Consider the following 26,195-nt stretch of genomic DNA (forward strand, 5'->3'; position numbering starts at 1 on the left):
CCACTGGAATCCCTTTCCAATTTGACTTTTCTGTGCTGTTTACAAGGTTGTGAAAGCAGGGACATATGTAGCTTTCTATAGAAGCTGACACAGCTGTGCAGAGTTAGAGTTAAGCCAAGCAAGTATGGAGGTGTAAATGAAGAGAGGAAATTTATAGGAATGTTGCATTTATAGAAAATCTTTATTTGTCTGAAAGAACATTGGATTGCAAGTTGGTGCAAATATTTTTTTTTTCTTTATTTTTATTAACTTTTTGTCACCTGTAGTTAGAACTGATGAAAGTATCAATCATGGGTCTTTTCAAAGACAAACCCCAAGAAGGTGCAGCTTTGTGAGCAGGTTTTCCACATTTTTGTACGTATTTGTGTTTTGACAACTATGATGTTTGTTTTTTCCCACCCAAAAGGCCAATCTCTTACAATATTTGTCACTTCTTACTAGCACAAGCCTTCACATTTAGCCATCTGTATATCAAGATAAAGATACTTGAGGCTTCTTGTGTTCCATGTACTTTGGAAATATGACTCACTATAAATAAACCAATAACTGCTACATCTTGATAACCTCAATTAGCATAGCAAACCCATTTTATCTATGGCTAAATGTATGCATATATCAAAACTTTAAATGTAGGAATCATAACCATTTGAGTAAAATTGACATAATTGCTACAGTTTTGAAAAAAGTAATGACACTTAATTAAGCCTGAATCTAATGAATTGACTAGAATTTGTATAGAGCAATGTCCTCATGCTACTTTTCTCTCTGTGTAGCTTTGTGTCTTTGTGTCTAGCTTAAACAAGGGTTTGAAGGTTTGTACTCATGATTTTCAAAATTCTTTTCCTGTTTCCATTAATTGCATTGTCTAATCTTGAAAAAGCTGGCTTTATATTCCCAGTCTTCAGGCCATGACAGGTTACCTGATTTCAGAACCAGAAGTCATTGCTGATGATAGTCTTCTCTCAGTGTGTAAAAGGAATCAAGTGTTTGTGTAAGGGAAATTTCTAGGCAAAGATAACTTTTGAAAATACTTGATCCTAAAGCTTAGTTTAAAAATCTTTGAATGAATTGATATGGATGAGCATGAAGGTGACCAAGGAAGTGTTCATGAGGAAAAGAGATGGATAGAGTGGAGAATGAGGAGGAAGAGAACACAGCAACCTTTTACGTTTTCTCTGCAGTTGCTTCGTAGAATATTATATTCACTTGCAAATACATTATTACTTTCTATTAAAGAGGATCTGCAAAGCTCAGAGCCTGCTGTACTTCGTTGTTCAAATCTCACACAATCATTTCTAAAACCCTTTTATGCTTCCCGTGTGTGCCAGGTGCGCAGTCCGAGCCCCCGTCGTGCAGTGCCAGTTCCATCACTTGCCCCTCTGCCTGCACCTGCAGCAACAACGTCGTGGATTGTCGGGGAAGGGGCTTAACAGAGATCCCAGCCAACCTCCCAGAGGACATCTGGGAAATGTAAGTGCCAGCCTAATGCACAAATCTTTTCCATGTCTCTCCATTTTTATTCCATTTCACAGCCTCCTGTGTGGAAGAAAGGTGTATGTTTCAAAAACTGTTTAAAGTAGTTGTCAGGTGTTTTGTAGTTTTCCTCTTTAATTTGTTCTTTTGGTCTAAAGGCTCAAACCATTTTAAAATGTAAATTAAGATAGTTTGATACTGTTCTACCTGAAAGCAAGATAAAGTTATTTGGGCCTTAAGTTCAGATTGTGTTTACTTTTCACAAACCCAGAACTGCAGTTCTGTAGTCAATAAATGAAAATACACAGTCCTTTCTTATTTCTAGCCAGTGATTTCCCCATGAGATGGAGGAACATCTTTTTAGCTTGGCAGGATGCATTTATAATGAACTAGAACATCAGAGCACATTGTCCCTGCTGATTTTACCTTCTATATCTTGTCTTCCACATTTCTAGTTCTTTAACAGTTTTGTGACTCCTGTTGTGGAATCAGATGCTAGTTTTACAGACTTGTTTACCTTTACTACCTTTAGGAATTGGAACCATCTATTTCTGTGCCCATGACTTCATGCTACTGTGGTCCTGAAATGCTGTTACATTAAACCATTTTGCTTGTGGTTAGTCCACAGGGAATGCAGATCAATTCTTTTCCTATTTAGGTTCTTATCATACTGAATTTTCTGACATCCAGCTAGCTTTTGCAGTCTACACAGTATAAATTCAAATATTTGTATGGTCACTGGAGTAATTCAGCTTCTTGTTGCTGCAGAAATACTGGTATACAGCAAAATTTACCATAAATTCATAAAGCATAAATTCATATTGGAATGTGGAATGTTCTGGATTGGAAGCAATCCTAAAGACCATCTACCATGGGCAGGGGCATCTTACCACTATCCATGGTTTCTCCAAGCCCCATCCAACCTGGCCTTGGACACTTCCAGGGATGGGGCAGCCACAGCTTCTCTGGGCAGACTGTGACAGAGCCTCACCACCCTCACAGGGAGGAATTTCTTTCCAATATCCCATCTAACCCTGCCCTCTGGCAGTTTTAAGCCATTCCCCCTTGTCCAGTCACTCTAGCCCTCATCCAAAGTCCCTCTCCAGCCCTCCTGGAGCCCCTTTAGGCACAGGAAAGGGCTTTAAGGTTTTCCCAGAGTCTTCTCTTCTCCAGGCTGAGCCCTCCCAGCTCTCTCAGCCTTTCTCAGCAGCAGAGGGGCTCCAGCCCTCTCATGTCTGTGTGGCCTCCTCTGGACTTGCCCCAGCAGATCCATGTCCTTCTTATGCTGTGGGCATAAGAACCCCAAGGAATGTTGTATTCAACTAGTTCTTGTATTTCCCCCTAACTCAGTATTTTCTTGCAAGCCAAATTGCTCTGGTAAGAACCCTTGACTTACAAACTGTTCTACAAAAATGAAACACACAGCTGCTGCTCTAACACAGTTATTAAAGGTGACCTACATTTCACTCTATTTCAATATTAATTAAAAATGTTTTATTAAGCCTTCCTACTTTTCTTCATTAGCATGGATAGGCAGAACCTTCTCTGACAAAGCAGCCAACAAGTCCTAAAACTGTTTTTGTTGATAAAAACCTATCACAAACCAGGAAACTGACTTGTCATGGGGCATAAAACAAGCATCATATGATGCTAATTTTCCCTCTGCCACATATGACTTAGAAGTCTGTTGTGTTACTCTATTACTCCTCGAGGTGAAGGACTTTATTGCAAGAATGTTTGCTATTAAGTGATTTAGAAAAGCCAGAAATCTGTATCTCAGACTTGCTTTTTCATAATTTCATAAAACAGGTAGCAAGAATGTAGAAATGCAATTTGGTTTTTTATAAAGCTGCTTGTTCAGTTGGGAGCTGACAGCAGCAGCCAAATTGACTGAGGAAAAATGAGTTAGGAGAAATTGAAGCTGAGGAATACAGACTGTGTGCTGAGTGCTACAGAAGATTCTCTGCTTGCAAAGTGATTCTGTTTTGCTTTTCAGAGGAGAAATGAAGAGTTTGTATCATAGAGAAGCACAGGAGAATAAACACAGAAAAGTTTTGCATGATTACTTGGGTGAAAACAAAAGTCATTAAGCACCTGAAAAGAAATACAGAAATGCATATGATGTGATGGTCATTCCACTACACTGGGTCAGCATCAGTCAAAGGAGAGGGTGCAGTTGTGTAGAAAGAGTGAGAGAAAATGCATGCAGGGTAAATAGGGAGCATGGTGCGAGTGCAGAATGGGTGTGGTGCTGGAGAGCTGTAGGGAGGGGTGACAGACAAACTGAGTGGGGACAAAGTCTCCAAATAATCTGTTTATCTGCTCAGACTTGATCACAGCCTTGCAGCCAGTGCCTGTCAAACTGAATGGCAGCTGAGGCCACAGAGCCAGCAAAGCCAGGGGATAGCAGAGATGTGTAACCAGTGTGGGAGCCTGGGAGGATGCTGTGACAAACACCTGCAGCAGCTTTCCCTCTGCACGTGGTTTGGGCTGCTTGGCTCAGGACATGGGCTGGATAGATTCTTTCTCAGTCTTTAGTGATTCCCTGGCATAAACCAGCCAAAGGACAGCTTTCCTGCAGGTGCAGATGTGGGCACTGGGGGCACTGCCAGCCCTGGCTGTAGTGTCCAAACAGTATTTGCTTCAACGTGCTGCCTGCCACGTTTGTTTGATGCCTCCCAGTCATGGACAGGTATCAGTAACTCCCTATTAATCTTCTCCCACCTCACAACACTCTTCCTCTGCCTCTTCTTTAGAATGAAGTTTCCATGCTGCTTGTCTGCCTCAGACTGATGCACTCATTTTTTCATTTGTCACTGCAAGCAAGGCTATGTTTTAGGATGTGAATTCTGGGCAGATCTTGTCTGAGAATTTTGTACACCTTAAAACAGCAGTGCAGGGACCACCACTTGTGCCTTTGTGTTTGGTAACAGCTGGTGCAAGACCTTCCTGATTGAAAGCAGGGCACAGCCCCCCTCCTGCTGCCAGAGGGTGCTCGTGCCTGGAGGCAAATGCTGGAGCAGCAACCACTGGCACTGGGTCCTGCTTCTCTGAAAGATCATCAGATTACTTAAAAGAAGGAATTAATTATTTGCTAAAGCTAGAGGCTGGATTGTGGCTGGGACAGATGCTTAAGAGAATGTAAACAAGCTGAGCCCAGTACAGAAACTGATGGGAAAAGAAGGGTGAACTCAAATAAGGAAACAACCAAACACATGAGGAGAAGAATTGGGAACAAAGGAAATCGAGGCAGGGTGAGAGAAGTGCTGTGAGTCTGAGAAAGTGAGGAATTTTTAGTGATAAGGCCTGAGATTGGTGGCAGTGGAGACCAGCTATGTAGGGTGGACTGTGGGGTTTGAGGTCACTAAATTAAATGTATTATCTTTTTCAAGTAAAAAGAAATAAATTAGAAAGTGCTAAAAATGCCAGAGTTAAGGTTTGTAGCTGCAGTTGTCATTTGAAGCTTTTGTGTATATTTTTAATGGTATTCACTTTAACAACAGCCCTGTCATGCTGCTGTTGAAAGCTTGGATTCATTTCTTGCTGTCTAGGGATGCATCAGGGATGTGTATGTAGATAGGGTCTGATCACTTGTTGCAGAAACAGGAAAATTGTAAAATTGGGGCTGTGGGGAAGATAATCTCATGAATGCTGTTCAGAGAATTGGGTTATATATCTTCTTGCCTGTGGTTTTATTAATTGATTCTGGGCAAGTGACTTGCACAAACTTTCCTTGGGTGGTCACTGGTGATGCAATCTTGGGTTCTGGCTGACTCAGCTGAGACATTCAGAAGTGTTGAGGACTCACAGCTGCAGCAAAAGTCAACAGGCACTGTGCTTTGAACACTTTGTGCTGTGCAGTGCTAATTGCTCTGAAAAACCAAGTTCAGTCATCTGCAGACTTATAAATCAAACTCCAGAATGTAAAGTGTCTCCTTAAATCCTGAAACAGGTCTGAGATCTGCTCACATCATGTTTGCTTCACCACTGTTACTTAACCTGTACCATGCTCTGCATCTGGTGAGCTTGAGAGAAATAGATTTGAATGAGCCAAGAGTAAAGCTGGGAGGGATGTACCTGAATCAGAAACAAGACCCATTTCTTTAAATGCTGCTGCAATTGCTCCAGACAGTAAAGAGGCTGCCAGTCCCTGAAGGGAAGGTGCAGGTTGGGCACCCATGTTTGGTGAGGCAACAACCACAGCTTTGAATGGCAGCTGAGCAGGGCAAACAGGGCTGGCAGCCCTCCCTTCCACCAGCATCCAGGCTTGGCTAAGGTTAGCTTTATTCACTTGTTCTACATGGGTTTAGTATCTTCACTTTTGATAGCTGATGCTTTTGTATGTAGGAGTAGTACATGATTAGTATTAGTATAGTGCAGAGTTTCTACTCTTAGGAAAAATTCTAGAGTCTGAGCACAGGAAAAATGCAATGTTGGTTTTCTCCTGGTTCTGGCAAAATGAACACAAACCCAATTTTCTGCAAGATGATCACTTTGTAATGTAATGTTCTACTTGTTCTACCTTTAATGAATGGTTTCCTGACAAATTTAATGTCATGAGGGTACCACTGTGCTGGGCAGTGTTGCAGACCTGTAAGCAGAACAGTTTGCTGTGTTTGTTGTTTCAGGAATTGTCTCAGAAAGAAATTGCCTTCTCTATTCTTCAGTACCTGCAGGAATGTGCATTTCAGGTGAATCTTTAGGAAGCTTTTGTGATTTGAAGAAGGTGATGAACAATTTCTGGACATTTAAGTTACTGGTATATTTAAAATTAATTTTCCTCCAATTAAAATAAAGTCAGAAAAGCTATCATAGAAAGATTGAGCACAGGTAACTATTCATTGTAATAAGAGTAAGTTTTTGTTATATAAATTACAAATTAACTACATGACAGCATTTTTGTGTTTATTAACAATTGGCTTTGAAATTCTCAGTTTCATAAAGGCATGAGGTTTTCCTCTGATCAAGATATAAGTGTGTAGAAACTGTAAACTTTATGTATAAAGGAATGACAGTTTTTCATTTAACATTGTTCTTCCTCCTGAAAGAAAATTAAAATAATTTTCCCAGGCTTCCAGTAAATACTGCAGCTGAATCCAGCACAGTATTTTTGAAGACTGCAGTAAATGTTCCATAATTGCCTCTGGTGGCAAGTTCTCTGGCTGGAGAACCAGCTTGGCTCTTCTAGTTGAATCATATAATATGATTTTCATTCACTGCTGTGAATTGGCTCTGGACAGCTTCTCATGTCTAACCTGACTACCATTTTCTGGATCTCACCAGACAAACTGTGTCTTGCATTCCACACAAGTTTATTTTGTCGGGCCAAAAATATGTAGAAAAATTTTTGTTGAGTTCAAACCACAAAAATAATGAAGAAATAATAAATAAAATACTTTAGATTTATAGTCAGTGTAGAAAATATAAGTATATGGAAAACTATAAGAATGCAGGTGTCTTCTATGCTGAGACAAATTAAGGAAAACAGAAAGCTGCATTTCACAGTTTTAGAAACAAGCAGCAACAGCAGGGAGTTTCTGCTGCAAGATCAAGGCAGATTGTTTCCTTGCATCTTTACTTTTATTTCTGAAGTTGTGTAACTAATGTCATCTGCAGACACAAGAAGATGGGTTTGCTTTGATAAATCTAGATTTCACATGGTAATTTTCATCTTGGCCATAGCAATTTTTACTTTCTTCACTGCTTTTTATAATTGGGAGATTTCTTTTAGAAAAAAAGTTGCAGATCAGTTTACTCAGGCAAGCTGTGTAGGAGCAAACTTAAAAGGTTTGTAGGTTTGAGATTGTTTTGGTTTTTAGTTTGGTTTAGGTTTTGGGGGGCTTGTGTGTGAGTGTGTGTGTGTAGCCTCTTTTTCCCAGAGACATCACTTCAGTCCAGTATAAACATAAATTAATAATTACCAATAAAAATAAATGGTATAACTAAAAAGGTATATATCTTTTATCTAATACAAATTTCACTGCAAAGCTCCTGTGTAGCCAAGCAAAATAAAGAGATTGCAATATATAATGAGTATAAACATTCTTAAAGCTGATTATGAAAAGGAAAAACAATTACAGAAAATAAAATAGAGAGCATAAAATCACAACTTTGACATAAAATATACTAATCAGATTTTTTTACTGGATGAAATACTAATTGTCTTTTGGCTAACACATGTTCTGTTTATTTTGCTTTAAAAGACTGTGAAAATAAGACAGGTTTTGAGGGATGTCTATTGTCAAATGACAGAATCTGTTGAGAAAATATTACAGATGGCAGAATTTCAACTACCAGAAAGCTACTTAATTTTCCTGCTAATTTCTGGTGTTCTGCCTTTTCTTTGTCAGTATTGTAAATGTGCAGTAAAAACAGATGCTACAGAATGTACACAGCCCTTAACAATAAGTTAGAGATTTTGAAATAACTTTTTATCTTTTCTGTCAGCTTACTTCAATTTTCACTAAGTCTGAAAGAATAATTTTGTGTTACAACTTGACAAATAAAATGCAAATCAGCTTGAAGTCCTCAGATCCCTGAGCTAGTTACAGCATTGGGAGAAAATGTGAGAAGTGATCTGGCCTGGAAGTTTCTTGAAATAATTGGAAGCCAAAAGAGGGTGTTGAGAATCGACCTCCTCAAGCAATAATTAAATAGCAATGTGATGTGTTTAAGGGTTAGTCTTTCTGGGACTGCTTCACTTCTCAGTGAAGCAAATATTCTGGGTCTGGCTTGTTTAAAACTATTCCTACAGGTTTATATTTATCAGATTCAGCCATTGGTGAATAATGATTGCTTTCACATAGGTACTGGAGAAACTCTCTGTCTCCCTTCAGGAAAAAAAAAAAAAAAATTCACACCAAAAAAATCCCAAAAAAATAACAGTGAAAAGTGCTGAGCAGAGGTCTGACTTTGAGTGAGGCTCAGAGCAGATGCTGTGCTGTGGAGGTGAACACCAGAACTCCATGCAGCACCCTGTGGGATGGGCTCTTTGGAGCCTTCTGAGCTAAAATCACTGGGTCTGTACTGGAATCACTGGGTGTCAAGGTGTGGCATCCACATCTCTGCTGCTCATACAGCACATCTCAGAAACATCAGCATTCAGGACCTCATGTGCTGGATGAATGAGGTACGGACCTGCAGGGACCTGGAAATTGCCACATCTCTCCAGCTCAAGGACTCAGTTTCCTGCACATGTGTTCACAGGCCTGCAGAGAGGCAAAGCTCCCCCTGCAAACCCTGAGTGCACACGACCCAGTAAAGTCTGCTGAGGTGGGAAATTGCCTGTCTAGTCTAGAATCAGAGCAGGGAGGCATTAGTAGTTTGTATTCTACCCCCAAAACAGCTTCTGTTTGATTTAAACATCCCCACAGGTGATGGCTCAGGGGACTCACCTGGGGACTCTGCTTTTACATCTGGGCACAGCCCAGCAGCAGTTCCTGCAGTTGTGGGGCTGCAGGGGAGGGAGCTCAGGGCTCAGTGCCCTCATCCAGGGATAAAGACAGGAAAATGTGTGAATGAGACTGGCAGGGACAGTACAATGAAAGGTGATGAGAAGGGCCAAACATTCCCACCAGAGGCGTGGAGTATCACAGTGGTAGATGGAGAAACTTAGAGGTTTGGCAGAACAATTCTTCATTCTGGTGTTAATGTGGTTAGAGAGACGTTGGTGTTTTGTCAAAAGAGATTTTGTGAAATGCCAGTCTGCAGATTTCTCTGGTGTTTCCTGTTTGTCTGTGTGCTATATTTAATGCAAAATTAATGTGCTACAACACAGAGGATGGATTTGTCACATTCTTAATGTGGCTGCCATCACAAATTCAGTGGTTACCAGCTGATACCTGAGCAACTGGTCAGCTACACAGCTGAAACTAAATTCACTGCAGTGTGTCAGAAGATCCAATGTCACTAGCACTGCTTTTAGAATAACACCATGGTATCAGGTATCAAAACATCTGTTTTCATTCTGAAAGATGTCTTTTGGAGAGCAGAATTATCTGTGTAACTTCCTAGGTAGATTTACATTGACAAGTCACTTCAGTGCTGATAGGATTTTGTCTCTTGAGGATCTGCCCTTGGCTGAGTTGTTAGGAAGCAGTCCTGTCTCGACAGCTAGACCCTGAAAATCAACACTAAAGGGAATATGAAGGGAAACTCCAGTTGTCACCTTGTATTAATACAGGTGGGTGGTTTACTGGCTCTCAGCTCTCCATTTCCTAAGGCAGACTCCATAAGAGGGATTTATAATGCATATTATTAATTTTATTTGGAAATCATTCAGGTGCTGCTATGAAAGGCAGCAGTATAAAAGTCTTGGAGGACTGTATGTGTTTAGGGGTTTTATAGTGGTGGTAGAGTCTGGCTGGGGTGGAGGGTGAAGGCTTTAACTGTTAAAACAAGCAGTAAGTGTAGACATCTAAAATCCTCCATATCCTGCCATCCCAAAGCACTTTGTTTTCTACCTGGGGACTGAGGGGTGAGAGCCACAAAAAGCTTTTCCCTGGGATTTAGGTCCATGAGCACTTTCTGAAGCAGCAGGACTGCAGGTTTTGGCCTTGCACTGTGGCTGTTTCATGTTTTACTGCTGGATGAGCTGTAAGTCCTGACTGCAGGGCAGGATTCCTCCCTTCTCTCCCAGCCAGGGCAGCTCCTCGCTGGGGCTGTCATTGGGTAAGTGCTCCAGTGCAAACCCAAACCTGTTGTGCATGGTAGGAGTAAAGCTTGTATTTCAGATGATGAGGCAAGAAAGGCATCAGGGCAGGGATTAGATCCAGCTCATATCTGTAGTAAGAAGACCGTGTGTGATGGTGATTTATTTAGTATGGTTTATTCACCTTCAATACTGAAAATACACCTGTGAACTTGCCTTCATCAGAGACCAAAATGCATGATAAGATATGAGTCCAAATTATGAGATAAATGTAAAATAATGGTCCAGGTAGGTTTTTATAATCCAGTTGTTTCAGTCCCTGGATTGATTGCTGTGTTCCCTAGAAATTTCCACCTTCCTAATACAAATGGTTCTCCCCAGCCCTGGGTTTTGTCACCATGGTGGATGTGAATGCTCCTTCTTTCCCCACCCAGTTCCCTGCAAATCCTGCATATAGGGCAGGAGGCAAACAAGGTTTTTTCCTCCCCAGCACCCTTCACACAGGCTGTGTGTGTCCTGCCAGGCGTGAGGTTTGTGCTGCTCTCCCGTTTCCCTCTCTCACAGGTGGCTTTGGCTCGTGGCTGTTTCTCCTGGCAGCCCAGCAGAGCCCCAGCCCAGGGAGCAGTCTGGCTCATCCTCTCACTCTCTGTGTCCCAGCAGGGCCGTGGGTGCCTGCCCCAAGCACAGGGACGTTTGTGACACGGCTCAGGCAGGGCTCGTGGCGCTGTTAATGGGGCATGGCTGTCTCATTTGTAGGCTCTATTCATCTGACAGCTGAGAATTATCAGTACTGATGCTTCACTCCCTCTCCTTTTCTCCAAGGTAGTGATTTGTCTATGTTATGGGTAGGTAAGCTTGACAAAACATTGCACATTAGCTGCTGAGGCAGTGTTTGAAATGGGAAAATTGCTGGCAAACTGCTCCGTTAGAGACCCAAATAACAAATTCTTTCTTCCCCTCAATGAAAGGGAGATAGTTAAGACCCAAATTAATACATCTTTCTCCCCCAAGTCTGCAGGGGGAATCACTCTTCAAGATGAATGGCTTCATCACTCCTGAGTGTGAGCTAAGTCCCTGTTAGGCAGAGTTCTTATCCTTTGTGTTCTGCCATCCTGGGCGTGAGCAATACAGGCACCACCGGAGGGGGTGATGAAAAGATTTGCACCTCAGTGAACTTTGAGATGGATTAGCATGGGAATTTGAGTGCTTATTCTTTACCCTGGGATAGTTTTTCATCTTTAACTGCATGGTTTCCCCCTGTTTGTTTTGTTCAGTTTTTTTCTCTGATATGTTTACTTTTTGCTGTCATTGCTGCAAAGTCATTTAAAAAAAAGTGGGAAGAAGGAGAACTTTATCCTGTCTAGCATCGTGTTATTACAAGAAAAAATGGATCTCAATCCAGTGGGCCCTCATACTTTCCAATCTCTGATGATATATTAGAAAGGAGAAAGGAAATTGTTCCTGTCCTTTGATGTTGTTGTCAAAGCCTGTAAAATAAAGCTGGGAGAGGCAGACAGAGCATTGCTGTGTGTTGGGAGGGGGAGATGTGCTTCAGTTCATCTCAGCACTCAGCTGGCAGCATGGCATGGCCACAAGGGCCACAGAATGAAAGGAGGAGCAAAAACCACTGGGAGTTTGAACACAGCCAATTCACTTTATCAGTTTTGTGAATTCTGTTTGGTGAGTCTCTTAAATAGATCTGAGTATGAAATACCACAGGAGAATCAAGGAAAATTTTATTGAGTTGTAAGAAACCTTTAGTGGGAGGGAGGGTAGTAATTTAAATTATCAAAATTTAGCCCTTTAGGACTATGTGTCTTGTACAGATTTCTCAAATGTATTGTAAAATTATTTTATAGTGTATTCTGGTAATACCCCCCAAAAATGTACTCCCAGATGTTGCTTTGCACTAGCACAGATGGTTTTATAGTGTATGACAGCACTCCATAGTGTAGGGATAGACCATAAAAAACACAGTTTTCCAAAGGTCATGTTCTAGTAACCTAGGTAATCTTCTCTGAAATAAAATGTGGCTGCAAAATTTACACTTTTTCACTTTTTGGAGGGGAAAAGGACAACTTTAGGTAAGAATACTGCTTTTCACTTCATTCCAAAGATGGCATCTCTAGCAGTTTCCCATTATGTGTTTCTTAATTAGGCCTTCATCACCCTGAAATTGCCAACACCCCTTCTGGCAGAACCTAAAATTTCTTAGAATTTTTAATTTTCTGCTGTACTCCACATGTCATGTGTGAGCTAAATGAGGTGAAAGAGTAAAGTACTAATACAAACAAGGTGCTTTCTGTTATTTCACTTGTGAAACTGCATTGTGTTTTTCAGGCTATGTCTGCCATTCTATAACGAGCATTTATGTAAAAAGTAAATAGAAGTCAGATCAGTATTTCATTCTGTTACAGCACAGGCTCATTTAATGCAGCACTGGACTTAGTGCTGTGTTTTGTGCCCGAGTTGGAGCTCACACACCCTAATGAGGGCTCGTGGAGCTCCTCTGGTACCATCTGCAAGGTGCAGTGCACTGAGCAGAAGGTGTTAGAAACACTCTTTAGTCCTTCGTTTGCAAAGGGCTTCGTGGAATAAAAAAATGTCAGGTGCTGTGGTGGAAATACAGTAGCAGATGACAAGAGCCTTGTCCATCTATCTGGACAGACCATCTGCTCCAGATTTTGTAGGAAAGGATGAAGAGTTCACTAGGTAGCTTCAGAATGCAGCTCTCAAATAATTCCTGTTTCTGTCTTCCTTTCCACTTTTTCTAGAAATTTCCCTTTTTTAATTTTATTTTTATTACTTGGGACCTGTGTCTATTCCAATTTCAGATATTTTTTTTCACCCTGCGAGGGAAAAAAACTCTGTGTGAATTTCCACCCTTCAGTCACTAAAATTGCCTTGGAATTTTACTTGCAAAATGCTACACGCTTTCCCCATCCCTGTATTTGGGTTTCCATGTAAGGACTGCATGCTGCCCTGGTGTGCAGGATGGGTGAGCCCCCAGTTTCCATCCCCAGGGCCAGGAAATCGGGCAGGCATGACCCTCTTTTGTTCCTAGAAGTGCCTGCACAGGAACACTTGGGAGGAGTTAAACACCCGGCTGGCAAGCTGACAAAAAGCCTTTATGGGAAGAGTGTGTGCTGCTAATTCTGGTGACAAACACCCAACAATAGTGGCGTGCTGGAGCTCACAGCAATTTGCATTTCACTGTGGACTTGCCAGAAATAAAGCGTGTTATATTTAGACCAACTGGAAGGGAAATCTCAGACACTAATTCAAATCACAAAACAAGGAATAGAATTAACTCTGATCACAACCTTGGAAAAATAGACGGCTACAGATATAAAAGAGGGTGAGCACATTGGCTGTACAGGCTGACTGTGCAAATACCAAAATATTTGTACTTAAATAGCTTCTCAGAGTATAAATGAGCTGGCAAATTATCTTATTTTCAAGGGGATTTTTTTATTTTGCTTATGAAAGCACAGATCACCAGAGGGATAGAGAGCTTGCACATTTTCTCTCTACTATTCCCTAGTACTTTACAAACCTTGATTTACTTCCCCCTTCTGCCATTTCACTTTATTGTCATTTCTGGTTCTAAAGTTTTTTTCTTCCCCTCTGCATTGCTGCAGCAACTTGAAATGACTGGAGTGCCTCATTCCATCATTTCAATATGTTTTTGTATTTCAATTCTAAGCCATTCTCAACCACAGATTTTTTACTATTTAAACTGTTGCTTTTTAGGACACTTCAGGGAAAAAAATACACAACATTTCAATAATAAGTAAGAGCAAGGTAAAACCACATTTTGGTCTCAGTCCCAGATCAGGAGAAGTTTAACTACCATGGTCAGTGGAATTGGTTTGAGGATCCACTTTTACATTTCTAATGGAGATGAAGGTTTAAAGTTCATCTGAGGAGAAGACATTCCTTTTAGCAGGAGTTCAGGGAACTTGCTGACAAATACTTGAAAGTACTACCAGGAAGGAACAGAAATTAATGTCAGTGGTTGCTGCATGTGGTGTCTTAAAGCTGCTTACATTTTATGTTAGTGATACATGCATTTATGGTACTTCATAAAAAATATTTCTTTCAAGCCAAATCATAGAAATAAAAACAGCAGATTTTTCATGTAATCTTGTCCATACTTTAGAAAAACTTAAGTGTTTCGTACTTGGAATAGGAAGATGCAATTCTCTTTTTTTTACCCTTTTAACATAAAATGTTCCGCATCCTCTTAAAAATCTGAATTCATCTTGCAGTGAATAAATAATAAAAAATAATAAAATATGCCTATTATTCTTTAATAATTCCATGAGCATTACCTTAGCTTTTGACACTTTTTTCTAGACCAATTTAGCAGTCAAAGAGATTATTTTATTTTTCTAAGTAATTTTCTCAGTATTTTCTCTATTTAGTTAACTTCAAAGTAAAAACATGTTTTGCATACAACCCTGTAAAATTGCTTTGTATTTATATAAATTGTGCTGTCATATTTTACTTGATTCCTCTCTTATAGCTGTGTAGTTAACTTGTATATTGCTTTGTTTGTTTTCAGACGTTTGGAACAAAACCTCATCAAAATCATTCCCCCTGGAGCTTTCACCCAGTACAAGAAGCTTAAGAGAATGTAAGTTTTAATAAGACCAACATGCAAGAGCAATCATGGATCTTCTAGCTTCAAGTTCTGTATCTTCATTTTAGAAACATATTGGCAATTCTGTGTTGAAATCACTGGGGATTGCACAAATCATCTCTCCAGAGTGTTAGCAACAATGGAATTTGGTTCAGGATGCCTAGCAGTGCATGAAATCCTTAATAATGCTTAATTTCACTTCCTATTATAAACGATGTGATTTAATTAGTTGTTAGTCTGTTCAAACTTCAAACCTGCTTCCTCAGAAGAGATTTGAAGTTCTGTTTCTCTTCTCATCCCTTCTGTGCCTGTCTGCAGCACGTCAGGGTGGTGACCCCAGTTATAGCAGGAGTCAGGTTCTTGCAGAGCAGTGAGGAGCTCTTTGTAGTGCCTTTGATGTCCTGATGTTGAAATGGTTTGACTGTTTACAAGAAAACAAAGAAACCTGCTGGGGCTTGTTTTCTCTGTTGCTTAATCACCAGTAGATACCCAGATAATTCTTCCTTTTATTACCTCCTGTGTTTTCTCTTTGGATTAAAAAAAGATAATAATCCTGATGTGTAGTGGTGCTGTCATGCAGATAACATGGGGCATTCCCCCAGTCAGGTTTTCCTTTCATTTTTGACTGATATGTGAGAGATGATGTGACAGTTCCATGAAGACACAAATCAAACAAAGCAAGTTACCCCTACTTCACCACAGTATGGAGATATTGATGTTGCCACTGGAGCAGTAACTTCCAGAAATCATTCAGGCTTTGTAGATCAGGGCTAATGCTGCTGGAAAAGTGCCTTTGCAGTTCTTCTCTGAAGTGAACAATACTGGAATTAGGACACTGTCAGCTCATTTCACAGAACACACTGGATTATCAGATAGCTTTGGGAAACTGAAGGGAGCTTGCACCATACCATGTATTTAAGGGCAAAGTTGCTGTTTTCCAGTCCCAGCTTAGCAAGTTCCTAGAGCTGAAGAGCTGTAAATATGGATCTTAATATTTAACAGGTCAAATCATCAATCTTAGATGGTCTTTAGTCTTCTGTCTCACTTCCAATATAGCTGTATGTATTTTTAAAGAAGTACTGTATTGGATAGTAAGATGGTAATTTCAGTGAATAATGATGGATCCCTCTTCAGTGACCTAAATTGTAACTTTTTTATTATTAAAATCACTACATAGTTCTTTCTAAGGTATGACTAATTTTAGATTTTTGTGATGTTTTACTGTCTTTTGATTTTTCATTGATTGGTGAACTCTAGTTTTATGAAAGTTGACCAAAAAATATTCTTTAATGTGGATAGCTGCCCTATGCAATGCAGCATTTGCTATGTGAAATGATTAATGTTAGAATTTCACAGCAGAATTCCATTAGCAAGTGGTGCTAACAGCTTTTTGGGATATAATTGGCATAATCATTGAGATGTGAGCTCATAATGAAATAATAAGTTATTGTGCCAGATGATCTGTGCCAAAGCTTAGTTAACATGGCAGGGTCTTGTGGGAGAACTTGGGGCAGGTATTTGGGCTGCAGAATGTCCCATAACAAACCAGTTGTTTTGCTATTTATTTATCCACCTGTCTTCTTGTTAAAGTTTAGTTCCTGCTGGACAGTGAGGCTCTGGATTGAGCAACAGTTCTGTTGCACATAATGTTATTGGTGGCATTTTTCTCAGTATTTAAAGAGATTATTGACACCATCTTTTCAGGATTCCCAGTCCTGTAACACAAAAATATACTTTGGTGAAAAGATTGTATCCTAAAGCAAAAGAATCATCCATCCTTTTCCTTTAGAGGAAGGACAAGTTTGATATTACTGAAGTTTTGCTAACCTTTCTTCATTTCTGTCACTTGGATTTCAATGAGCAGTGCCATACCAGGAAGATTATCAATTTAATTAATGGATACCCTACTGGGGGTACAAATGAAGAACATTAAAATAATTGTTGTTATTGTTACTATTAATTACTATAATAATATTTTATATCATTCAGAGGATAGTATTAGCATAACCCTTTAAATTTTACTGTATTTTTCTTCTTCTGGTGAATAAATATGCAAGAAAGTTAGTGATAATAGTCCTCATTTGCAATTCTGTACTCTCTATATTTTGATTCTTTACTGAGTATTTCCTGCAAGATAATGAAGTTTCATTTCCTTAGCTAATTGGATAACTGAGATTAATTATTAAATTAGATTCACTTGTCCAACATAATCTTGATATGACTTGATATTATTAGGTCAAGATGATAGCAAAAAAATGTATATTAATTCAAGTGTTATACTTGTATGTAGCTGCAGTTTGCTGTTTAGAATGTCTCTTCAACAACTTCCAGTAGAGCAAGAGTGAGAGCCAAGAGCATGGAACAACTTCCAAGGATGTGGTTGCACCTCTCTAGCTCAGATGCTTGTAGTGGCATTTCATGTTGTCAGACTAATTTTACCACATTTTAGCAGAAAAAACATTGAGATTCCACAAGCTTCCCAGTAGCTCTGTGGAGTTGTGACATTTTTAAGCAGCTTCTACAAACTAAACCATATATGACATGGATTTTGCTGAGTGCTCTTGTCAGATGAGAACAGTCCATTTTATATGTTGGAGATAATCAAGTAATCTGTTTTTAATAATGTTAGTCAACAAAGGGAGTATTCAACCAATGCTATTAATAGTTTTGCAGCTGGCTGCATCTAAAAATAAATCTGTTTTGTTTCAAAACCTTTTACAGTGAAGACATTTAAGCCATACAGTCATGTGTTACTCAGCAATGTGCAGGGTATCTTTGCTCCCCTGGTGCCAAGTCAAAACCAATTTATGTCCCCAACTGGTGACTGAGCACAGCCAGTCTCCAAGGTGGAGAGTTCAAAGAGATTTCTACCATGCTGTCAGAGGGGCAGGGAGGGAGTATGAGGTGACTGATGTCATCCCTGCCTGAGTGGAGTCCTGAAAATTTTATTACATTTCCAGTTGAAGAGGCACATTTCCCCTGAGTGGTTCTGAGATACCACCCTAAACTAAGAAAATAAGCCTTATGTCATCTAAATTGTCTTATTTGTGCAGCTTAAAAAAGCCTCTCTCTGTCTTGGTGTAAATGAAAGACAGAATAGGACAATCTCACCAAAGCAGGCCAGACAAAGGGAACAAAAATACGAGAACAAAATTGAATCCCTTTCTCTCAGTCAAGTCAGAAGGAGATGGAACCTCCTTATCCAACATCAGAGGAACTTGGGCTCCAATGGAAAGGAAATAATGTGTCTAATTATCTTCTAATGCTGATTGTAGTGCATCTGCATGAAGTGAGAGAGTGCTGCTGCCCAGCATGGCATTTCTGCACGTTCAGGCACCATTAGTTATACACTCATTAGCATCCAGACATGGGGGAGAGGGAGGATGGGAGTGTTGAGATGTAGCAAATCACCAAAACACTGCTGAAATACTTCCCTCAAAAACTAGATGCCCCTTTTCAGATGCTTGTCATTGTTCAGCAAACTCACCTTTTCCCATGATTTTGGCAGATTTTAATACTTTCCTCAATAAATAGATAGGCCTGATCCACATCATAATTCTGCTTATTAGAGAAAAAGCAAGAGTTAGTAGAAACAAGTTGCACACAAACCTGTATAAAAATAAAAATAAAAATAAAAATAAAAATAAAAATAAAAATAAAAATAGTAAAAAATGTTCCTACTTTCATGGTGGCAAGTTTGACTGCTGTAAGTTGAGCTGCAAAACTGAAACTTTCCATGAATCCTGTCCTGCTAGGCAGGATGGTGTAACAGAAAACATCAGTAGATTGCAGAGTAATTTTTATGAGCTTTGAAAAAGATACAAGCCTTAGAAAAGTTACTGAAACACCAAACAAAAAAATCCCACTTAACTTCATCCCTAGGTTTGAAAAGTTTGAGGACCTCATGAAAATTTTCACCAACATAATTTGTAGCTCAAAAGATGTATAGAATGGAAAACCTCCTTACATTCTGATTAGTAAATTCTCATTCAAGTGATGTTTTATTTAGAGCCTACTTGGATCCATAGCATGTGTCCCAGTGGACATATCAGTGAAGATGTACTTGAAATACTGTATTGCTTCAGCTATCAGTGAAGAGATTTGTTGCTGCTTTTACAAGCTGCTGTCAGCTGTCAGGGAGGGCAGTGAGGTGCTGAAGGTTGTGTCCCAGCTCAGCACCTGGTGAAGTGATGGACAGAAAGTCTGGGTGGCAGTGACAGTCACGATGAGGCAGCCAGCTCCGAGCACCTGGGTGCCAAGGGCAGTGAATTTGGCTCCTTGTATAAAGTGGCACACTCTGTATTTATCCTTGTGTTCTTGGCTGGTTGTATTCAAATTGAAGAGTACTTTCCAAGCCAGGAGAACACTTTACTTTGAAAATCCAGCAGGCAATGCTGAATCCCACTCACAGCACAGCCAGAAGGGTGGGATCCTGCTGGGATCACTCAGGGTCCCTGCAGTGCTGCTGGCTCCAGAGCTCCACAGGTCCCACTCAGAACGTGCTTGAAGCTTCCTCCAGTGTCTGAACTTCAGCACATCTGGGCTGAGTGGATTTTGTGCTGCTTGTGTTTTCTAGGCCATTAAAGCCCAGACCTCAGTGGGACAGTGCTGAGCTCCCTGCTTTGGGATCAGGGGCTGGGCACTCTGCATCATCTCTCTGCTGTTACAAAGCTGCCTTTCCATGCCTGCATTTAGATGTTCAGACCACCTTTATGCTTTGTCATGGGCTGCTCCTCGTGCTTGAGGGCCCCCACAGGGTCACAGTGCCATCTCCAGTGTTAGTGGCTTTGGGATGGTTTTATCAACATCACTGCTGTTCTTCAGAAAAACCTTTTTTTAACATCTGTAAAATGAAGGACCTTATTAAGAAGGGTGCTCTCTATTGAGTCTGTGGCCTGTCATACTGACTGATGTTTTCTGATCCTTCCTGGAATTTACCTATCTCTGCCATTACATAGTTCATCATTTCTCTGAGATTATATGATAGTTTACTTCTGTTTTTATATCAAGTGTGTTCTTCCAATAAGCTACAGCTAAAATATTTTCTTTAGATTTCTGTTTGCTAAACATTTTTTTAATTCCTTCTTTTCACAGAGACATCAGCAAGAATCAAATAACTGACATAGCACCTGATGCATTCAAAGGCTTGAAATCTCTCATTTCATTGTAAGTAGAAAATAGAACTGAATGGGCATTTGGGGAGAGCTTGCATGTAAGAGGAATAAAAATGATAATGTGCTGTCTGGGGGAACATATGTTTCTGTGTGCAACTGCCAGCTTGTGTGAAGCATCTGATCTTTTGTAAATGAAAAATTTTGTAAATGAAAAAAGAAGTTTAGAAAGTAGGGCTGTCTACAAGTCTCTCATAAGGCTGCTGACTTCTGCACTTCTTCAGATCAGAGCATGATTCAATCTGCTGTACACATGCACCTGCAGCCCTACTCCTGATGGCACACCAACACCTCACCTTAGCTCAGACATGACTGGTGCTGTTAATCAGGAAAGAGTTGGGGAAATATTTCCATACTGAGTTTTCTTCTATAGTAAAGGAATTACACTCTCTTGAGAGTTTTCTGGTTTATTTGGATCTTTGTGATGTGGGGCTTTTTAGGTTGGTTTTTGTTTTTTTGGATTTATTTTGGTGGTGGTGGTGGGTTTTGGTTTGTCTTTTTTTCTTCAAATTAGTTAGGGAAGGACCTAATCATAAGAAAATGTTTATATGCCTTAGCTGTAATTATTGCTTTATTAAGCTGGAAGGGGACTAAGATATGATTTCATACAGAGAATAAAAAGAAGGTAGGATCTCTTGACAGTCATTTGTTTTTCTTTATAGAATACAGAAAACTGATTTAGCACCAAGTTGAATTTACATGCAGCTGTATTTCAGCCTAGGTACCCATGGCACTATTAAAACAGTCAAGCTTTTAATGGGTAAAAAGAGCAATACAAGGTCAGAAGCTGCATATTCAGGATAAATTAGAATACAGTGGTAGAAAGCCCCATGCTGGGAAAAGAGGGAAACACAACTAGAATGGTATTTACCTGTGTTAATTTTAAAAACAGTATGGAAACAATTATTGCATTAATATTCATATAATCCAGCTTGCTTTTTAAAAACTGTAGTTTGTTTCTACAAGCTGCCATAATTTTATTTTCTGAATACTGGATAATTCTGAGAAACTGAATAATTTTTTTACTAGAAGAATATTAGAAGGTAAGTAAGTACTAAACTTACATGTTGCAGTAAACCTCTTAGCCAGAATGCAGAAGGATTGGCCCTTTTTTTTGTGCCCTGAATCCAGCTGGGAGAATGCCAGAAATCTATATTAAGTGTTGCTGGTGTTTGTTGAATAGTTCAGGCGGTGTTATTCAACATGCTGTGGAAATGGTCAAATCCCTCACTGCTGTCTGGAAACAATTCAGCAAGAGTGGCATTTACTGAATGCTACAGTTTTGGCTTAGTATGAAACTGCTGCTGATGCTGCAGTGCTGCAGCTTCCTGGTCCTGGCAAATCTCCTGGCTAGGAGTGAGCTGTGTGGGCAAGACATTTCCACTGGGCTTGAGCTCCCAAGGCAGAACTTACTCAGTTTTAGCATAGTTAATTCAGATACCCCCAGGTGGCCTCAGGAGTGTGAAGTCCACATTAGAGTGGACAGAGAGGAAATGAGAGTATAAACTGGGCAGGAGCTTATAGTGTTTTGAGTTGCAGACAAGCAAGTGACATGACTGTGTATTCTCTGCCCAGTCATCCAAGGCATCAGATATTTTAAATAAATGATGTTTGAATATATTTATATCCAAGTGGGTAAAAAGTGCTTAAGTTCATCCAATAGGTTGTGGCAGGGAGATGGGATGCAGCACAGCAAAGGCTGTAGCAAGAGAGCTGTCTGTGAGTCTTTCCTCAGTTCCATGCTTGCCTCAGTTTCCCTCCACCACAGACACACAGATCTGTACCAGTTTCTCCTCTCCTTGGCAGCCTTGTTTCTAGGACAGTATCAACTCCAGTCTTGAAATTATCAGCCAACTCCTCTAGGGTCAGTTGTCCACTGTGGCTTTGCTTTCTTTTGAAAGGTTTCTCCCCTGCTGTTCATTGCAGGTAGGTCTTACAAATGTTTTCCCTATAGATGACAAGCTTCATCTTTCATGACCTGTCACCAAGACCTGTCAGGTTCCTCCCTGCAGTTCTTCCAGTTTTGAGCCCTAGGTATCTCGATGGAGAAGATGATGTGCTGGTCAGCAGAATCTGGGTTTCTCTGAAGAAAGCTTCCCCAGTTCTCTGCCCTTCAGAAGCAGAATATCTTCTTTTGGCTGAACTTTGCCATAGCCACCAGCCCACTCACTCAGGCCCAGAAAGATAAGTGCAAGAGGAGAGACTCCTTGGAAGTGCCAGCCCTCCCAATGACACTGCCAGTGGAGAAACAGCAAGGAGGCAGAAATGAAGTGAGACAGTGGCTTACCAGTGTTCTCCTTTATAGCAGCTCAGTCTTTCTGGTGCCCAAGGCCCCAGTAACTTAGGAACACTGCTCTGCACACAAGGAACAGCTCTCACTGCTCCTGCACCTCAGCCAGATGTGATTGGTGCACACATTTTAATGAGGCATCATCAAGCTTTAAGTTCTGCACAGAGCAGCTGGACTGTTCAGCTAGCTGAGTTCCAACTAGAAGAAAGGAGGGGAAAGTATTAATGCACAAACAAGAGTAAGCAACTTGGTTTCCATTAAAAATGAAGTGCTGCTGTACGACCTAATATCCTTGTGCTTTTTTCTCTGTTTTTATTCCCATTTTGTGCTCCTCCCTGTGCTCCCTGCTTGCATGCAATCACAGTGCTCCCTATGGGTCTGGAGAGCCAGAGTGCTCCTCTGGAAGGCAGCCAATGTTGTTAGTCTGCCTGCCTAATGCAGGCCTATATTTAGTGGGTTCTACTCTGCTTTCTTCTGAAGTCAACTTGGTTTGGTGTTGCCAGGCAGAAATGCTGCTCAGAGCACTCTGCCTGTTGTTCTTGTTTTGAGATAGTAGAGAAAATAGTGCATTGCAGTTTTCAAAACATGGAATGTTTATAACAGAAGCTGTTTCCTCTAAAATATATAAAACTTAAATCTTTTAAAAGTGCTAAGTGATCAATTTGCTAACAGGTCATAAGTTTTTATTGTAAATCCATATATTTTCCTCTAACAGGAAATTCACCTATGGGAGTCAAACAGGACACAAAATTATTATACTTGAAAGCAGCCATTTCTACCTTGGTTTTCTCTGCATTTAGCAAAAGAAAGACAAGCTTGTTCCTGTAGGGTACTCTCCACTCCCCACATGCAGGAAAAAATTAAGTTATTTTTCTATGCCAATTTTTAAATGGGATTTTACTCCGATATTATTCTTAGCAACAAGAAATTTCTACTTAGAAACATTTGAGGATGCATATAACTTCTTTTTTTCCTGGTTGTTACAGAATAAGGAACTGGAATCATTATGCTTTAAGAACTTTTTGCTTCTTCCTCCTAGAGTTTTCTGGTTTTTCCTTTTCTTCTTGTTCTGCTGGAAGAATTAGTTTTGCCATGTAATGCTTCCTTCATATAAGTATGAGAGCAAATAGTACCCTTGCATTGAGAAGTGTGGAAAAATTGGTTGGTTGCAAAGGAAGATATTATCTGAATTTGAAGGAAAAGTTTGAGAAACACTGTTTATAGTACCTGGTGTTTGTGTTCCATGGTTAGCAGGGCCTCTGCAGGCGTTGGAGTGGTTAATAACAGCCCAGAGCATGGGGACAATAGAAATAGTTTCATGTTTCAAGATTGCTGCACACACTTTCTAAAGTAAATTAGTTTTTCATTTAATTAACTCAGAATCTGTCTGGTATGAGCGAGAGAATTGTGTCAGCATTTGGTTATTGTTAATAGTATCAAAGATAAATGTAATTCTTGGGGTCAGTAAACGTCCTACAAATATAGGAGTGGAAGGCCATATCCAGACTGTCTGGGGACATTTTATGAGATATGACAAAATAGTCTAAGCCTTCAGTGTGTTAAACTGCATGAATAAGTTTTAGACCGTTGCAGAGGGAGAATTCCTTTGGTTTTGCTCATATACTGAATTAAGCTAGTGAGCACTTCAAAAGCTTAGATCAGCCTGGGCACAAAGACAAGAGACAGCTTAGGTTTTGACATAGCAGTCCCATTTAGACCATCATCTCCTGGGTGATGATGTATGGGGTGTCATTCATGGTGATTTGAAATCTGCAATAAAACACTGTCTATTGCAATAGCTGACAAACTTATTTTAAGGTTACAAATTGCTTTGGATAGTTTTACTGTGATTTATTTAGCTTAGCTTGTTCTGAAGAAATATGAAATAGTGCAGGGAGAAAAAAAATTACATGTCTAAGTTTCTTTTAGATATTAGAAATTTATTGCTGTTTTTATCCCTATCAATTCGTCCTCTTCTGGAAACCTGAGTTCATGTTGATCCTGTGCCATTGTACGTAGCTTGGGAAATATAATTCTTCCTAGCAAGAACTGTTTTCACAGTCTGAAAGTAAGTGAAAAGCATTCTGAGGACTGAGAAAGACATTGCATAAAGTCACAATTTGACACTTCGGTAAGAATGTTTCAGCCCAGCCAAAATAAAGGAACACTTAGCTGGAAACCATATGGTCTAAAGTAAGGGATTCTGTGCTAGGCTTTCTTACCTCAAAAAACTGTGTCACCTTCAAGGGAAAAATCTCTGTATTCTGTGATCTGACTTAATGAAGCAGCTAAATTGCAAGTACATTTGCAAGTAAGGAAGCTGAGGAGCAGAGACATAAAATAAAGAACACAGCAATTACTGTTTCACACCGTTCGAGGCTGGCATGTTAAACTTCAGTGCACCTGAAAGGCCATGTGTTGGTAAATCAGTGCAAATTCCCTCATTTTAAAATGGTGCAAGAGGTCAGAAGGGATAGAGACTGTGAAGAATCAGTGTAAATTTCATGTTTTCAGACCCTTCTGCTGAAGGTTTGGTCCATCATTGATGATGTTCTCACCCATGGCTACGTGTGCTTGCTGTGCTTTCTTTGTGTGGTGTGTCCCAGATTACAGATCAACCTATGCAGTGACTATTTTCACTGTTTAATCTTTATTTTAGAATATCATGAGTTAAACAGCAAAACTTGAAGTTTAGTAGTAACAATTAATTATTTAATTGGAAATTTAATATCTGTCTTGGGATAGAAACATGGTTAGGGGACTGTTAAACTGATGCTAGAATCAGGCTGAAGAAACACAATGCCTCATTTGTAAGTGTTTTAAATTTGTATAACTTCTTGCTGCAAGCCCATAATGACTCTTTAGGGTGCTGCTCCCAGGGATTTCCAATGCTTGCAGTATGCCAGGGGTCTGTGCTGTATGTGCTGTGATATTTGTCAGACCCGTGGCTGATGTGCTTTCCTAAAGATGAGAAGCCAATGAAGAACCAGGATCCCCCACAAAAAAATCTTAGTAATTTTTTTGGTGTTCTAATAAATGTTCTAATTCACTGATTCACTGTCTATTGGCAGCAATTACTGAGCTAATATTTTTTTATTACATGCTAACTTTGTTAGTGTATTTTTAATTTAAAAAATGCTTTGGGTCTAAAATCTGAGGTGGTTTGGGATAGAAGAAGGGTTGTATTCCTGTGCCAAGCTTGCACATTAGCCAGGACACCTGCATGTCCTGCAACACGTGTGAGGGAAGCAAGTGAACACCATTTTAGGACTTGTAATACCAAAGGGCAGATCTCCCAAAATTTACTTCTGCTGGTAAAAAGCACTGGAGATTATAAATGAGGCTCTTGAATTGAATTGGTTGTGTTTCCAGCTATAGGGTTTTTTTAAGTTTTGTTGTTTGTTTGGGTTTTCTGTGCTCTTCCCTGCACCAAGGGCAGTGGGAGCTCCAGAGAGGAGCTGCAGTGCAGTGCAGATCTCCCCTCCCTGTGCTTCCCCTGGCAGGGCCATTTGCCTGCAGTCCTGGCGTGGCAGGCATGGCATGAGATAATTTGGCTCTGTGCAGTGCTGAACATGAATATGAATTAGAGACAAGTGCCTGAGCTCTCATACTGACTTTTGTTTAGCTGCTAATCTGTTTGAATGCTAATGTGCCACATGCACATAAGCCAAATTAGTTAGGAAAAAGCTCATTTTCCTTTTCATGGCTTCTAAAAATCAAACCTTTGTTTTATTTTATAAGCTACTTTCATCTGTTTTATTTTGCTCAAAATAATTAAGAAGATGTATAAACACATCCAAAGTTTAAAGTTCACTAGCACACTGCACTATGAGCTTCTGGCTCTCAAAATAAATTTTAAAAAATTTTTCTGAGGGTCTTATTTCTCTATTTTCATTCAGTAGTACCATAGGACATAAGTCTTGATATTTCTTTAAGGTTTTGCTTTCCCTAAGTGTTTTACCTCTA

At 39.9% G+C, this 26,195-nt stretch overlaps 1 protein-coding gene across 3 annotated transcripts in view; it reads left to right on the top strand.

The window, feature by feature from the left end:
- SLIT3 (slit guidance ligand 3) overlaps nt 1-26,195 on the top strand; it is a 463,613-nt gene that overhangs the window by 297,065 nt on the left and 140,353 nt on the right. For all 3 annotated transcript variants that reach the window (XM_056502336.1, XM_056502338.1, XM_056502337.1), the window contains 3 exons: nt 1,329-1,470; nt 14,691-14,762; nt 19,863-19,934. In XM_056502336.1, coding sequence (XP_056358311.1) covers nt 1,329-1,470; nt 14,691-14,762; nt 19,863-19,934 — 286 coding nt within the window. The remainder of the gene's footprint in view (nt 1-1,328; nt 1,471-14,690; nt 14,763-19,862; nt 19,935-26,195) is intronic.

The sequence above is a fragment of the Oenanthe melanoleuca genome, chromosome 13, assembly GCF_029582105.1.
Source record: "Oenanthe melanoleuca isolate GR-GAL-2019-014 chromosome 13, OMel1.0, whole genome shotgun sequence".
Classification (NCBI taxonomy): domain Eukaryota; kingdom Metazoa; phylum Chordata; class Aves; order Passeriformes; family Muscicapidae; genus Oenanthe; species Oenanthe melanoleuca.